The sequence below is a fragment of the Podarcis filfolensis genome (assembly GCF_964270895.1).
Source record: "Podarcis filfolensis genome assembly, chromosome: 17".
In the NCBI taxonomy this organism is placed as follows: domain Eukaryota; kingdom Metazoa; phylum Chordata; class Lepidosauria; order Squamata; family Lacertidae; genus Podarcis; species Podarcis filfolensis.
Genome location: NC_139621.1, coordinates 40,231,683 through 40,248,014, shown reverse-complemented (window position 1 = coordinate 40,248,014; position 16,332 = coordinate 40,231,683). Strand labels below are relative to the sequence as shown.

At 44.7% G+C, this 16,332-nt stretch overlaps 1 protein-coding gene across 6 annotated transcripts in view; it reads right to left on the bottom strand.

Moving 5' to 3' along the window:
• Positions 1-11,410: 11,410 nt before the first annotated feature.
• Positions 11,411-16,332, bottom strand: part of ADGRL3 (adhesion G protein-coupled receptor L3) — a 531,565-nt gene continuing 526,643 nt past the window's right edge. For all 6 annotated transcript variants that reach the window (XM_083592813.1, XM_083592800.1, XM_083592815.1 and 3 more), the window contains one exon: positions 11,411-11,805. In XM_083592813.1, the coding sequence (XP_083448939.1) occupies positions 11,738-11,805 (68 nt within the window). In that variant the 3' untranslated portion in view covers positions 11,411-11,737. The remainder of the gene's footprint in view (positions 11,806-16,332) is intronic.

Here is a 16,332-nt window from a genome sequence, read left to right as displayed (position 1 = left end):
TGAGAGAGAAGAGAAGCTGCAACAGCTTGGGGGAGGGAGATCGATGGCTTGATCTTACGCATATTTACACAAAAGCAAGACCTCTGGGTTCACAGAAATTACTCCCGATCACATGTGCATGTGATTGATGCCATAATTCACAAACAAGGAAGAAAGTGGGAATAGCTTCTACTTGACCACCAGATGGCACTCATGCACAAATAAGATCAGCTCCAGGAAAGCAAGTCCCAGCTTTCTGCTAATGAACAGGTTTTATTTCCTGAAAATATTTGTTTTTAGGGATATAGCCAAACAAACAGGGGAAGTAGGTAGGAATTCCCCAAAGGACAATATTCTAGAGTTCTCCAAACTAAATATCTTCCTAATGCAGCATTTGGAGATGAATGGTGATGGCATTTGCCTGTTATTAAACTAATAGAAGCCAGCTCTCTTTTAATAGTATCCAATAATGAAGAGACCTTAAGAGTTGTATGTCAGCATTAAGGCTGCTGTTGTATACTTATTATGTGCATCTCTCCCGAGCACATGCCCCATCTGTAATGGTTTTGTAAAAACACTCATTCATATTGCAAAGGCTGCTTCTCCCTTCTTTCTTGCGAGAACAAGTATGACATGTTAACATAAATAGCATTAGAGGCTCAAAGGCATTTTATACCTCAGCATGTGAAAGACCATAAGGGATCTAGTGAACTTGGTGGCTAAGTTTGGAACTGAACACAGGTACTCCCAGTCCAACCGTAACCACTATGTTACATTAAGTAGACAAAATGAAATAATGTTTGCTGCTTTAATCACTTCAGGGATACATATAATAGGCAGTTCTCTCTCTTCGTGAAGCTTTAAGGTTATGTGTTTGGAATACGTAGACAGCCATGCGAGGTAACAAGTTTGGAAGAGGGAATATTTAATTTATCTGGCTGGGAATGGGAGGGATATTAAGAGGGAAAACTGAGCAGGGAAAAGTTTAATTTCTTTGGTCAAAACTACTCCATCCCAAAGCTGTTTTATTTTTAGAAGAATGGTATTGACATTCCATTACACACATATGCATGTAATGTATTGCTGCGCCATTGCACATGGATGGCTGAGGTAGGAGAAAAAGCAAATGAGAACTGCTCAGAACATAAAGGGTTAGAATTATTTTCTAAGCTTTAATACATATTCATATCCAATTTTACATACCATTTAACCATCAGTATGTACCATAGTTCCTATAAGAATATAGCTTAATACTAAAAGCCCATTTTCTTTTCTTAGGAAAAATTCTCAAATCATATGCAGTTGCAATTTCCATACCCACAAACCAAAACATATGTTGGAAAGCTTGAGGGTTATCGTGATCAATTTTTCAAAACTTCCCAATTTCTTACCCTATCATACGGTATTCTGAATAAGTGGCAAAATACTGTTCATAAATTTATTTTTTAATGAAACCCCTTAATTGCTTTTACCATCTTACAGAAAAATACAAGTGTGGTGGAATATTCCACATTTATTCAAATATAATTAGGCAATTGAAATCAGGTGGCTAATTTGTATTATTTAGAAAACAGATAAGACATGGATTGACATTGAATTGGCAGACACTGAAGTATCATTAAGAGTCCGGCCTTTTCTTAAACTCATTCCCCAAAGCATTACAAATAATATGAAATCTCTTTATACAGTGTGCTTGTTATGACATGTAAATATCAGCAAACACATTTGTTTGCCCTGTATTCCCTATATTCCTCTTTAATACCAACTATATTTCATCCAGCGTTTTCTAATGAGGATTTGCAGAAATAATGGGAGAGTTGGGAGTCCAAATGACTTCATAGGCTATAACATCTATTTCAAAATGACAGACTGATTTCTGATGCTTGGGTGCAGTTTCAGCTTGAAGGGGTTAAAACCAATCAGCTACCATTTCACCTAATAAATCATTTTATCATGGACTGCAACATTATGAAGCAGGTAACTAGAATATGTATGACTGAGAAGAAGTGACATTGGAGTCTGCAGCAGAATCTAAAGGCTTAGCCTGCAAGATAATGGAATTTTATTAACACTATCAACAGGTACATTAATGGACAGTTTAAAGGTAAAGGTACCCCTGCCCGTACGGGCCAGTCGTGTCCGACTCTAGGGTTGTGCGCCCATCTCACTTAAGAGGCCGGGAGCCAGCGCCGTCCGAAGACACTTCCGGGTCACGTGGCCAGCGTGACGAAGCTGCTCTGGCGAGTCAGCACCAGCGCAGCACACGGAAACGCCGTTTACCTTCCCGCTATAAAGCGGTACCTATTTATCTACTTGCACGTAAGAGTACTTTCGAACTGCTAGGTGGGCAGGAGCTGGGACCGAAGGACGGGAGCTCACCCCATCGCGGGAATTCGAACCGCCAACCATGTGATCGGCAAGCCCTAGGTGCTGAGGTTTTACCCACAGCGCCACCCACGTCCCTAATGGACAGTTTATGTGTCCCCTATTCAAACTGAAAACCAATGGTTAGAAATTAGACATGGTGTCATCTGTTATACTTCACATCTCTGTGGCAAGTTAAGCTTGACAATTGCACCCTTGCAGAGAGACCGTGTGATTTGAATGTTGCATTTTTTGCCAGAAGGCCTTGGGTACACAGCCTTCTTGACCATCCTGCGTGGCCTTGAGAATTTTTTTTTCTCTCAACCAGTGGTGTAGCTAATGGGGTGTGCAGGGGGCAGACTGCACTGGGTGGCACTTTGAGAGCGGCACACCGTAGCCCAAGGTGGTGCGAAAACCCAGGCACCCTGAGACACCAGTGTGCCGCCTGCAAAAGCAGCATGGGGCTGGGTATGCAGTGCGCCTGAGCTGCTGTGTCCCTTCCAGCCCCCCTCCTGCCATTGAGAAGGATGTAAAAGGCCGTCCCCACGAATGGCGCTGGGCTTGCAGGGTGCCTGAGCCGCCATGTCCCTCCAGCTTGTCAACCTTGCGAAGGCAGCCCATCTAGGAGAAGGGAAACTCTGACTCCAAACTGTTGCTGACTTGCGGGATAGCTTCAGGAGAAGAAAAGGCTAACTCTTCACAAATCCATTGTGGAGTCCCTAGACAGTTGGAGCAATTAGCCTGGAAACCTATGCCCCCACTGTGGAAGGACGTGTGGATCCAGAATTGGCCTCCACAGCATAGCTGTCAACCGTCCCTTATTTGGTGGGAAAGTCCTTTATCCCAGCACCGTGTCCCGCTTCTGTCCCTTTAAATTTCCCGGGTTTCAAAGGAAGCAGCTCCTCTCCCTCCCTCCCTGCCGGCCAGGGAGGAGGGAGGCTCCAATTGTGTTGCTTGGCTGCATTGCTCACCCAATAAGGAGTCTAAGAACGACTGGGGGGTGGAGCTTGCATGCTTTGTGCTGATCAAATCGGCCGCATTGCCTGGGGACTCACCTTTGCTCAGTGCTTCCCAGCGGAGAGGTGACGGTGGTTTTCCTTGCTGCATCCCCTTTGCTGGGTTGCTGCGCTGTGGGAACCACCGCTTGAGGCTTCGTTTGGCTGCTGGCTGGGCTTTCTGCCTTTGGCTCGGAGGGGCTCAGAAGTTGAACATACCTGTGTTCGGAAAATCCCTTATTTTGGCTGCTGATCCCTTATTTTCGAGGCTGCTGGTCCCTTATTTTCAAATCTGTAAGTTGACAGCTATGCTCCACAGTCACTTATGGGTCGTGTTCATAGAAGACAATCTTACTCAGCTATGAGTGATTGCCAAAGGAGGAGGACGACCAATTATTGCAATTATCCTTCCAGCAATTCTTGCAACCAGACATATTGCTGTGCTTTCTTTTGGACCACAGAGACCAAGAGGGGGTTCTTGTCGTCTGGGCAGATCAGGACCTCCGTAGGGCTCTGCCCAGTCTTGTGCTGCATGGAGGTCACTTCAGTGCTGCCAACACAGTGTTTGGACTTTATCCCAGGAGGCGCACCCCATGGTCTCTTGAGACAAATGGATGCCAGCAACAATAAATCTCCCTCCACCATGTTTCTTCCACTGCACCAAAGAACCCATGTCTCTTCACATCACATTTGCCACACTCTTATGCTCAACCCATAACCTTATGATGCACCCTGAAGTACCATGCTCTCTTATCACTGAAACTACTTATCCATGACCCCTTCAGCCCAAGTTCTACTATGTATACCGCACTGTGTCACAGGTCCCCTGAGCATAGGTATGTGCATCACATTTCACTAGGTTGTGTGCCCAGGGAATGCCATGGTGGAGTTAGTGCTCTACTGTTGTTGTTAAGTCGTTTAGTTGTGTCCAACTCTTCGTGACCCCCTGGACCAGAGCACGCCAGGCACTCCTGTCTTCGACTGCCTCCCGCAGTTTGGTCAAACTCATGCTGGTAGCTTCGAGGACACTATCCAACCATCTCGTCCTCTGTCGTCCCCTTCTCCTTGTGCCCTCCATCTTTCCCAACATCAGGGTCTTTTCCAGGGAGTCTTCTCTTCTCATCAGGTGGCCAAAGTATTGGAGCCTCGGCTTCACAATCTGTCCTTCCAGTGAGCACTCAGGGCTGATTTCCTTCAGAATGGATAGGTTTGGTCTTCTTGCAGTCCATGGGACTCTCAAGAGTCTCCTCCACCACCAGAATTCCAAAGCATCAATTCTTCGGCGATCAGCCTTCTTTACGGTCCAGCTCTCACTTCCACACATCACTACTGGGAAAACCATAGCTTTAACTATACGGCCTTTTGTTGGCAAGGTGATGTCTCTGCTTTTTAAGATGCTGTCTAGGTTTGTCATTGCTTTGCTCCCAAGAAGCAGGCGTCTTTTAATTTCATGGCTGCTGTCACCATCTGCAGTGATCATGGAGCCCAAGAAAGTAAAATCTCTCACTGCCTCCATTTCTTCCCCTTCTATTTGCCAGGAGGTGATGGGACCAGTGGCCATGATCTTCGTTTTTTTGACGTTGAGCTTCAGACTATGTTGGAAGCTCAACATACCATAGTGCTCTAATACAGCTGATAAAAGACAATAGTGTTCCCCTGGCCACACCCAGCACTTCTATGCATCTGAGTAACCCATACACACATATCTGCAGTGAGCTTTACTTAGGTTTCTGCTCTCTGAGACTTGTATATTGGCATTTAAAAATGAAAACATGCCATTCCTACTTCATATTGCTGCAGGGATATATAACCCAGGTGTACTTGCAGTAGACATGGTTGCCTCACCTTAAAGCCATTCTCTCTCAACCCAGCCTACTTCAAAGAGAGGATAAAACTTCAATAGGATAAATGCTTGTAATGTCACCCTGAGCTTCCTGTTGGCATAAATATGAATACCCTTCACTGGTATGTTTTGATGTCCCTGTGGAGTGTTCTAGTGCAGTCTAGTCTCCCGTTGTTTATCTATTAATGAGAAAAGTCTGATGACTGAAATTCTAAAGTCTCGGGTAATATGATTTTGTGCGGCCAAGGGGTTTTGAGTGTCCTTTCTTCCACCCCACAAATCGCCTCTCCCATGGTCTGAACTCTGCAGCATTCCTGGGTGTCCATGTTTTCTGAATATCCCATGACACTCTCAACTTGCCTTTACTGTAAGTGTCGGAAGAAGTCAAGCTGTTCATTGTTATTTTGTTTGAAAAGTGGTCTCCTTACTTTTAAAGAAATCAGCACAGAATTTTTTTTGAAGGTGAAATGAAGAACTTCCCTTAAAAACAAAGCCAGCAAGCGCACTAATCCCAGGGATTCTCCCCGACTTCCTGTGCTTCAATTAAAAATCCATAGGAAGATGTCACAGGACAACATCTCTCATGTCCTCTACCCCCCCCGCCAGATCAGGAACATCATCAGCCAGAGAGACCAAAAGGCGCTGGAAACATGTTTAATGGACAGAAAACCACATGTGCCACCCACAGCCTAGTAGCTAAGCTCCACCCTAATCAAAGGATAAAGAAATTCTAAACTGCCCTACAAGCGAGGCAGAAAAATAGAAGCCTCTTTTCTTGGGAAATGTACATGCATTGAGAAATTAGAGGACCAGTTTCAGCAGAGCAAAACCCAACCATCATAGCTGATTAATAAAGCCGCTGCAAACATTGTTTCATCTCCTAAGACTATTAATATTTTTGAAGTGATCTGCAAGTTGCAGTTAGATTACACTAAAAAAAAAAAAATCCTTTCTCAAATGTTTGCACTGAGTCTATGTGTGTGTCAGTCTTCTGCAAAGGAAATGTGGTTTCTTCATTTAAAGTGTTATTATTTGATAGCCACAATGTGAAAGTGTTGTTTGTTACAAAAGAAACAAAAACACCGAAACTTTGTAATTGTTACAGTGATAAGCAAACATCATTAACTGAACATTATAGATGAGTCCTTGGTGAAATAAGAACACTTTATAAATTAAGAATTGTTTCCTCAAATAATTATTTCCCATGTTCAAATAGTCAGAGTGATTTCATCTTTAATTGGGTTTTCATTTAAAGGATGAACATTGCATGGATGGGAAATGATTTCAGGGCTGTCTTATGTAAATTACCTGCACAGAATAACTATTCACGAGGTGACTAGGAGAAAACCATCCCTGCCAGAGTCCTTGTGACACTGGATGAAAATTTCCCGCATCATTAGCATCCAGTGGGAGAGGAGGTTGGATAGGCTAATAGAAAATGTTATTTAATTGCTATTATCTAATTCTGCTCCTGCTGAGGTTAGCAGTAGCACCTCCTTTAATTTTCAAGGAGCATCAATTCCACTCTGATTGGATTCACAATGTATGCGCCTGTGCATTTTACTCAAAGGTAAATCTCACAAATTTCAAGGTGGTTTACTGTCAGATAAATGTGCAGAGGGTTGCAGTCGTCAACTGCTAACTTGCTTGTGTTTGTGTTGCCATGCACATATACACAAAGTCAAAGGGTAATTTCAGGCCATTTCTGTTTTGGTAATCTACCCGATGACATCCTGTATCTGAAAGACAACGGTGGGGTAGTGATCTGTACAGATATCTTTTCTATGAAAGGCATCCAGGAACAGATCATGTGAGAAAGCCTATAGGAACATAATAAGCTGTCTTCTGTTGAATCAGACCATTGGTCCAGTTGGCCAGTATTGTCTACTACAGTATTGTCTGCAGATTCTGGGAACTGAACCTGGGACCTTGTCCGCACTGCTACACTGTGCAATCACCCTACCTTCCTCGAATACAGACATAATGTTCATTTCTATATACACAGCCACAAACAAAGAGGATAGGATGAGCCATCTCAGGAACAGAACACCAAGAAGAACACCTGGAAAAAATCTTTAAATGACACATAATGATGGATGAAAAATATCAGTGCCATAGTCAGCTGCACATACTTCTGTTGGCATCCATCTGTCTCAATGGAATATGTCTCCAGGAGTGACTAGGTGCAAGCCTGGGTAGTGTGTGTGGAGGTCCTGGGCTGCCCACACAACAAGACCACCCTCTCAGCCATGAAGCCAAAACAAGAGCAACATCTGTTTGGGTCAGCCAGTGCTAGAGTGTGTCCAGGTGTCCTGTATGGATAATCACTGATGCAGCAGGTGTCTCACTTACTCCTTTCCCCAGGTAGATTATGGAAAAATAAATGGCCCAGTTGTTACTCAATCTAAAAGACATATATGTGGGCATTTTGGGGGAGTTCTTTTGGGGCCTTGTGGAGACGGATGTTGTTTATTCAAATCATTGCTTTGTCAGAGCTTACTAGTAGGTCAAGAGGGACGCGGGTGGCGCTGTGGGTAAAACCTCAGTGCCTAGGACTTGCCAATCGTATGGTCGGCGGTTCGAATTCTCGTGGTGGGGTGAGCTCCCGTCGTTCGGTCCCAGCTCCTGCCCACCTAGCAGTTCGAAAGCACCCCTAAGTGCAAGTAGATAAATAGGTACCGCTTTATGGTGGGAAGGTAAACGGCGTTTCCGTGTGTGGCACTTCTGCCAGAGCAGCTTTGTCACGCTGGCCACGTGACCCGGAAGTGTCTCCGGACAGCGCTGGCTCCCGGCCTCTTAAGTGAGATGAGCGCACAACCCTAGAGTCGGACACAACTGGCCCGTATGGGCAGGGGTACCTTTCCCTTTCCCTTTTACTAGCAGGTCATACCATTATTAAACCATTAATTGGTTTGGGAATTATATCACATTGCTTGAAGCTGCTTTAAATCTCATCATATGTCAGTTGCTTGAAGTTGCTTTATTTTCAAACAGTCCATCTTATGTGCTTTGTTTCCCTCTCTACAAGCTTTCCTAATGCCATCCCATAATATCATTAAGCTTCGTAAAATAACAAGCCGAGGGATTCCTTCCAGTCACAATCTTCAGCCTGTGGCTTTTGCTGGAGAAGCTTTATTTCCTGTTCCGCTGGGTTGCTGTTGAGCAAATCTGAAGCTTGATTGGGGAACCCAACGAGTGCTGGAGCAAGGGCCAAGATTTGGCACGATACACCCTGGCATTCAATGGACCCCAAAATTAACACATTGAGCAGAAAGGATGTAAATAAATACACCTATTTTGGAACCTCCCAATCCCACGGAACTAAACCGAGTCCCTTTATTTAAAGATGGCCTCATTTTTAACCTCTGTGATTTCCCAACATATAGCAGAGCAGCTTTGGTTTGCCCCAAGAGTTGTGAAGTCTGATTATACACTGGTGGAAAGACTAAGTAGCCAGCGTGGAAGTGGAGGCCAGGAATGATCACCTGTCCAAAGGTGCTTAGAAGCACCTGTTCCCAGTTCCACTTCCAAACAACCTTTTCCTGTACAAGGCATCACAGCTTCCCTTCCCCCTTTCCCAAAGGCGGTTCCAAAAGGGTTGCCTTCTGCCCTATATAATACAGGATTGCCCTGTGTTTCCATGTAAAATGTACTTTGTCCTGTGTTTCTGCACTCCTCTCTCCAGGGGAGACAACTTGAGTAAAATATGGGGGGGGGGGAGGTAAGCCCCGCCACTCACAATCAATCAAATGATGGGGCACACCCACACCATTTGAATGTCAATGCCCATCAACTTGGGGGTGGTGGTGGCCCCCTTAATTTTTTATTGGGGGGCCAAAGGGACCGTGGCTCCTAGGAGCTGGCTCCTATGTGCCCCCTCTCACTGCCAAATTAGGGGTCCTCTCCAAAAGTATGTGTGTGAAAGGTCATATATTTAAGCTCTGGGTGGCAAAGCACAGAAAGATTTACAAATTTTATGTGTGTGTTTGTGTGTGTGTGTGAGAGAGAGAGAGAGAATTTCCAGAGGCTGCAATAGATTGTAATGGATTGCTTTGAAGTCATTTCAACACCAGATTGGGGGGGGGGGCATAGCTGTCAACCATCCCTTATTTGGCGGGAAAGTCTCTTATCCCAGTGCTGTGTCCCGCTGCTGTCCCTTATTGATGATGTCCCTTAAATTTCCCGGGTTTCAAAGGAAGCAGCTCCTCTCCCTCCCTCCCTGCCGGCCAGGGAGGAGGGAGGCTCCAACTGTGTTGCTTGGCTGCGTTGCTCACCCAATAAGGAGTCTGAGAACGACTGGGGGGTGGAGCTTGCATGCTTTGTGCTGATCAAATCGGCCGCATTGCCTGGGGACTCGCCTTTGCTCAGCGCTTCCCAGCGGAGAGGTGACGGTGGTTTTCCTTGCTGCATCCCCTTTGCCGGGTTGCTGCGCTGTGGGAACCACCGCTTGAGGCTTCGTTTGGCTGCTGGCTGGGCTTTCTGCCTTTGGCTCGGAGGGGCTCAGAAGTTGAACATACCTGTGCTTGTAAAATCCCTTATTTTGGCTGCAGATCCCTTGTTTTCGAGGCTGCTGGTCCCTTATTTTCAAATCTGTAAGTTGACAGCTATGGGGGGGGGATTCACCCACCCTGTCCTGTCCTGTGTTTTGCCAGAACAAAGGTGGCAACGCTGCCCTATAGTTGCTGTTGGATCATTCCCCAGTCCTTTCTCTCACTTGCTTTTATGTGCAGCCCAGGCCCTCACCTCTCGCCTTACTTGGATTCGTTTTGCGTTATTTGGGGTTGGAGAACCCAATGCCTGAACACAGAACGTTTCTCCCATTTCTCCAGCCCTCCCAACTGCTGTGTTCAATGCAAACTAAACACCGGTTTCACAGCACTTCAGATCAGCTCAAAACGTGGCTCATTTAAGTTAAGCTAATTCATCAACCCCCTTCTGCCTCTGGCATGATCTTCAAAGCAGTTGTGGCATAAATCTTGGTGGAATGTGCACATCTTCCCCTTCAGCACATGGTTTGTGCGCATGGTTTTACATTCATGACCTTGCTTCCAATCCTCTGTGCACCTGAAAAAGTTTCTGGGTTGACATGGTAGTTGTTGGTGCATAGACCACAATTCCTCCTGAAATCCTGCAACTTTTTATAACCCTACTGTTCAGGGGTGGGTGCGTTGTGTCTCTTGTCTGCTATAGGGCAAGAGAGCCACTCCAGATGGCAATAATGCAGTCACATTAGATAATAATGCATCACAGAGCCACAAATAAAGTGGATTGATGTGTGGGCAGTGAAGTATAAATCGATCCAATGTTGCAAAACATGCCCACAAAAAGCATCAGTCTAGAGGGGCCCTGACTCAACCATGCATCTGGAAGCGAAGCATTTCTTCTGTGGGAACAGCTCTTGTTTGGGGATGAAACAAGTGGCACCGGCCAAAAACTGCTGCCCCGTATCCCCCTATAAGGATGAACAACTTTCCCCAAAGTATTCTCCATGTTAACACAGAATAGATCTGAGCTGTTCCGTCCCCAAACTGGGGGAGAGATAATTTTCCTTGTTCTTCCTCTTGCTTCGGACATAGGTAAAGAAACCTTTTAAAGATTATTTTAACCTCCCTTGAAAGCCTGAGCTCGATCTGAGCTTCAGCTGGCCTTGCCTTCACCCTGAGAAGAGTGCTACATCATGACGTGGCAGCATTCCTTGCAGCTTTGCAAAGGGGAGCAAGATTACTGCCTCTACTAATCATGTTTCTGCTGCTATCCACCTGGGAACTAAGGGAAAAGGGGGCATTTGGAGGGGGGTATCGATGGGTATGTGCAGGTGAGAGCCAGCCATCTCAAACTCAAATTTTATTCCAGGCCAGGGAGAACTTGGGGCATTTGTTTTGTCTGCCTCTCTTTTGAAGTGGACTTCAGTAAGACTCCCAATGTCCATTCCCAGATCCAAGCCTGGAGATGTCCACTGGCATCCCTGTCCTGGAACCTGCACCACAAGGAGGGCTGTTTCCATACTCTGTATCCCATACTCTCTGTATCAGAGAGTGGGGAAATCTGCTGGACCTGGCACCAATGTCCATTTGCATGGGCACATCTCATCCGGCATGTGGCAAAAAGCAAAGAATCACTTCCACATCCCATCTGCCACGCAGAGCAATGTGCAGAAGAGTACGAGGGCTTGATAAATTCTCGTACATCTCAGTTGCACTGTGAAGCTATAAATGAACCCGAACCTTCGTAACAGAAAATATTCACACTTTAATGTATAAATAAAAGGAAAGAATCCCAAGGTACCTTGCTTAGGTTACACTTTTCAAATTGCACATACACACATCTGTTAACTATGTCCTTCCAGAGATGATTTTACACATCTAGTCGGTTTAATGCATGGCCAGTTAGAGGCAGCAGTGTGTGTGTGTGTGTGTGTGTGTGTGTGCACGCACATGGGTGTGTGTGAAACAGAGAGAACAAGAACACATGCACACAATGCACACATGTGCACACACACACACACACACATGCGGAGCACAAGATCCACCCAGGGATTTCACAAATCTTTCTGATATCAGATGATGCTGTCTTCCATCAGAATTCTTCGAAAGACTGGTTCATGTCTTACTGCAGTTCCGTGATCTAATAAAAAAAAAAAAAGATGAATTGCATAATCAAGTAAATGTACATACATTTTTATGTTATGTAAAAGAGACAAAACACGAAAACCAAAACAGAAAAAATATAGTCCAATAACTGCATTCAAATTAGGTTCAAAAACTCAAACTGAAAAGAGTCCTCTTGATGGTTGTAAGCTTCTGGAGAATCTCAAGTCTTCCTCTTCCCTGAGGGTGACAAGAGGTGGCCCCTTGCTTGATAGGACAGATGAGAGGACAAGGGCTGACTCACTCTGTGCATGGAATTGTTAGACCACCCCCTGCAGGTTTCTGAGAAGAGAATTATTTCCCGGCTCTGTACTGTAGATACTTTCTAACCTAGAGATGCTGTGGGTTTGAATGTGGGAACTCAAGCAAACAAAAGATGCGTTCTACCACCAGAGTAAGTGGGAGACAACTCCATTTAGTGCTTTTTTCCCTAAAAAAAGTTTAGGGGTACTCTCATTTTGACTCAATAAAATCGCCATTTTATAGTTCAAATCGGGGAAAATAAATACAGCAAATGGACAAAAGTACAAAGATTCACAAAATGTTTAGGGGTATGCGTACCCCTGCGTACCCCCAGGAAAAAAGCACTGGCTCTAACCATCTTTCTTTCTACTCTGGCACATCCAGACTAGCAGTCATCACGCTTCATTTTAGTTCCCCCTCCTGCTGGTGCAATGGCACCAATTTGCCATTAAAAAGAACGAAGGGTAAATGGAACAGCTCCAGTGATAAGAGACTGAGCAAAACCGTGATTGGGAAGTGGAAGAGTGAGAGATTTCTGTCCAGACCACACTCAGAAACACAACGCACAGTGCTGAAAGATCACCGGGTTGCAGCATGGATTGTACTTAGGTTAATAGGAATTTGGATTTTCTACTGAAGTTGAGATTTAATGTTTGGGATTGAAAAAAAGAAGAAATTAGTCTCGGATAGTGAAAAATCCATTACAAAACACTATTCATTTAGCAGTTAGATGCAACACACTTGGAGTCTTGCAACAGGAGCTGCTTTTTTGACAAATGCAAGCTGGGAGCATGGAGCCACACCAATGTACCAACGGCACAACGTCTGTAACTGGTGCAGGGGAATAAAGCAAGTGAAACAATTTACCAAGCACCTGACCAGGCAGCCACTTGTAAGCAGAAGTAAAACCTTTGCTCTTTCTTGCTGTCACCACGGCTGGCTTTGTGACAGCTTTACAAAATGAAGAGAAAGGAGACGTGTCTAACTGTGAAGGTTTTATGTCCGTGTTTCTCCAAGAGCAGCCCTGCCACAATTTCAAGAACAGAACGGGATGAAATAATAAACACTGAGAGCTGAAAGGTAAGAGACGCAAAAGGCTCAAGAGTTACATGTTGGCTAAAAGGCACAAGAAGCAGCTGAGGGAATGAAGAGAAAAGACCAGTGATTTTAGCAGGGGGAAACACAGAACCAATTGCTGTCTTCAATTTCAGGAATAGACTCAATTAAAGTAGAACGAAAGCCCTGGAACCAGTACTCAGGCAGTGAATAACAAAGAGTATATATTCATTTGAAATAACAGGAATAATACTGAGTATTGGCTGTTGTCATGAATGGAGGATGTGTACACCACCATTAAACGCAGCCATATTTCCATTCAGCTCTGAGTCCTTTCAGCTCTACTGCCCCTTGGTGGTCATTTTAGTCGCCAGCGGAGAAACATGTACCGTATTTTTTGCTCTATAAGACTCACTTTTTCCCTCCCAAAAAGTAAGGGGAAATGTGTGTGCGTCTTATGGAGCGAATACAGGCTGTGCAGCTATCCTAGAAGCCAGAACAGCAAGAGGGATCGCTGCGCAGCGATCCCTCTTGCTGTTCTGGCTTCTGAGATTCAGAATATTATTTTTTATTATCTCTTGTTTTCCTCCTCCAAAAACTAGGTGCATCTTACGGTCTGGTGCGTCTTATAGAGCGAAAAATACGGTAGTCCATCAGAGGTCTGAACATACAAATCCCTGATCATAAGATAGGTTTCTCATAGTTACTTTTAAAATAAACTACTGCGGAGGGAAGCCAGCATTGTGCCCTGCAGATGACTTTAGACTCCAGCTTCCATCAGCCCCAATGAGCATGGCCAACAACAAGATACTCTTAAGGCCAGACGTGCTCTATGTGGGTCTGCCCTTGGGTCTGATCCAGGAAGCTCCAGCTAGTGCAAAATGGTGCGGCTAGACTGGTGATGGGAACAAACTACCACAAACCCATGGCACCTGTGTTAAGAGGCCTGCACTGGTTTCCTGTCTGCTACAAGGCCAGCTTTGAGGTTCTTGTACTAGTGTAGAAAGCACTGAAGAATTTAGGCCCAGGATACTTTAAGGACTGCCTTATCCCGCATGCCCCATGTAATCACTGAGACCCTTGGAGGGGAGTACTATTAGTAGTTCCCTTTGGGCCAGATGTATGGATCATGTCAATAAGGAGTAATGGCTTAGGCGTTGTGGGACCAACTCTATGGAACTCTCCCCCACCCCACAAGAAGTTTGATAGACATCTTCCCTACTGTGTTTCGGATGCCTCATCAAAACTGTTTTATTTCAGGAGGCCCCTGAATCTTGAATGCTTCTCAGGTGCTCTTTAAAAAAAGAAAAAAATCTCTAGGTTTAATTGACGCTTGACCAGAAACCAGGAAGACCAAAACTTGAAGACGGAATGGAGGAAATTTATACGTTACCTTGGAGACCATTGTAAACAGTTAAAATCATTAGTGGGGTTGGAATAACACTTGTAATGCAATGAGAACTATGGATACAATGGAAATATAAAAATTTGGATTATTATAAAAAGATGCAGAAGAAAAGGTTTAACAATAGGACCCATGGAGGGGGAGCTGGGAAGTCCAAATGTTCGTCGGAATCTTGGTTTCCTTTTGGAATGTGTTGTGGTATGATTGTAAACTTTATTATGTAAAACCAAATAAATAAATTTGTGGAAAAATAATAATTTATGCTTGAAGTTTTGCATATTGTGCATTTTATTGATGTAAGAAACTTTGAGTTCTACATGCTGAAAAGCAGGATATAGATGTTTCAAACAAACAAACAAACAAAACAAAACAAAACAACAAACAAAGATGATGAAGAAGAACTAGAGGGTGCCATATTGGTTACCCCGGCACAGGGGTCAATTTTTATTCGGATTACACCATGCTAGGAGGGGAGTATTAACCCTTCCCTCCCCATCCATGATCTTGACAGTGGGAACGAACGGGAGCTTCTACCTCCTAAGTCTCATAACCCAATGTAGGGGGTATTTATCAGGCTCATGGCTTTGGGTGGATGGATTAAACATACCCTTCCTGAATGCTGACATAAAATCTGATCCAGTTCTCACTGTCACTTTTAGCATCATGTTTGGCTTGACTCTTATACTGCCAAACCTGGAAAGTGCTTTGGTCTGTATGTGTCTTTGGCTTGTATTTCCGTCTAGTGTTTCTACCCTTGTAGAAGGCAGTTCTTCTCACTCAGCTGGCAATCTGCTACAGCAAATTGATTTGTACAACCGACGGCTGGGATTTCCCCCTGGCAGCGGGTAACGCACATCAGCATTTGCTGCCTACAGTGGCGATGGCATGGGTCCCTGTCCCTCCCTTCCCAATACTCTTTTGCAAAGTGGATGTAAAATATGGTGCACCTCCCACTGGCAGACACTGCTTCCCCACTCTCCACCCCACGCTGCACTCAGATCATCTGTGGGTTAACAATACGGTAGGCAATTCACCAAAGCAGAGTTGTAATGTTGCCACTGCTGCTGCACATCGCAGCATCAAAATAAAGTGTTAACATCTCCCACCTCACCCACCAAACAAAGGTGTTCCTGTGCTATTTCTATCCAGTGTAAGCCAACCCCTCTCTCCCTACAGATGATGATGTTCATTGCGCAGCTCCCTTACTTATGAATCTGTTAAGTTGTGGGTGAACATATCAGACGACACAGCGATGCTTCAAACAGCTCTTGTTTATTCACAGGCCAGAACAGAACTGAACTGAAGGGTTCAGCCAGTCTGCTTATATAGAGCTCCACTAGAACGCAACAGTAACCACTTTCTGTAACTATCCAATCACTGAACGTCACTTTAAATCCCTTATTTGCATTTGTGGACCTGAGTGAAAACTATCTACAGTATCCCCCTGCTGGCCCAGGGTGAGAACTTCAGTACATAACAGAATCCAAATTCACTTCCGCCTGTCCTCGCCACCCCACACCCCATCCCTGGTATGACTATTTCGGACCACAAAGAAGACACTGTTGGGCAGGCCCACAACATGTGAATCAAAGTGCCATTCATTTTTGGCATAAACCTCGTTTCCTTTTCAAATTGATTCTGGGGACAAGTCCCCAGAATATGAGTTTCTTCTGTATTCATCTCCAACTGAGACAAAGTGTGGATGTTTCAATATGCTGCTTTCTGCTGACCCTGAATCAGTGGGCTCTTCATCTCCTTATTCCAGACCTCCCTTGTTGTCCAAAATGTTGGTTAATATTA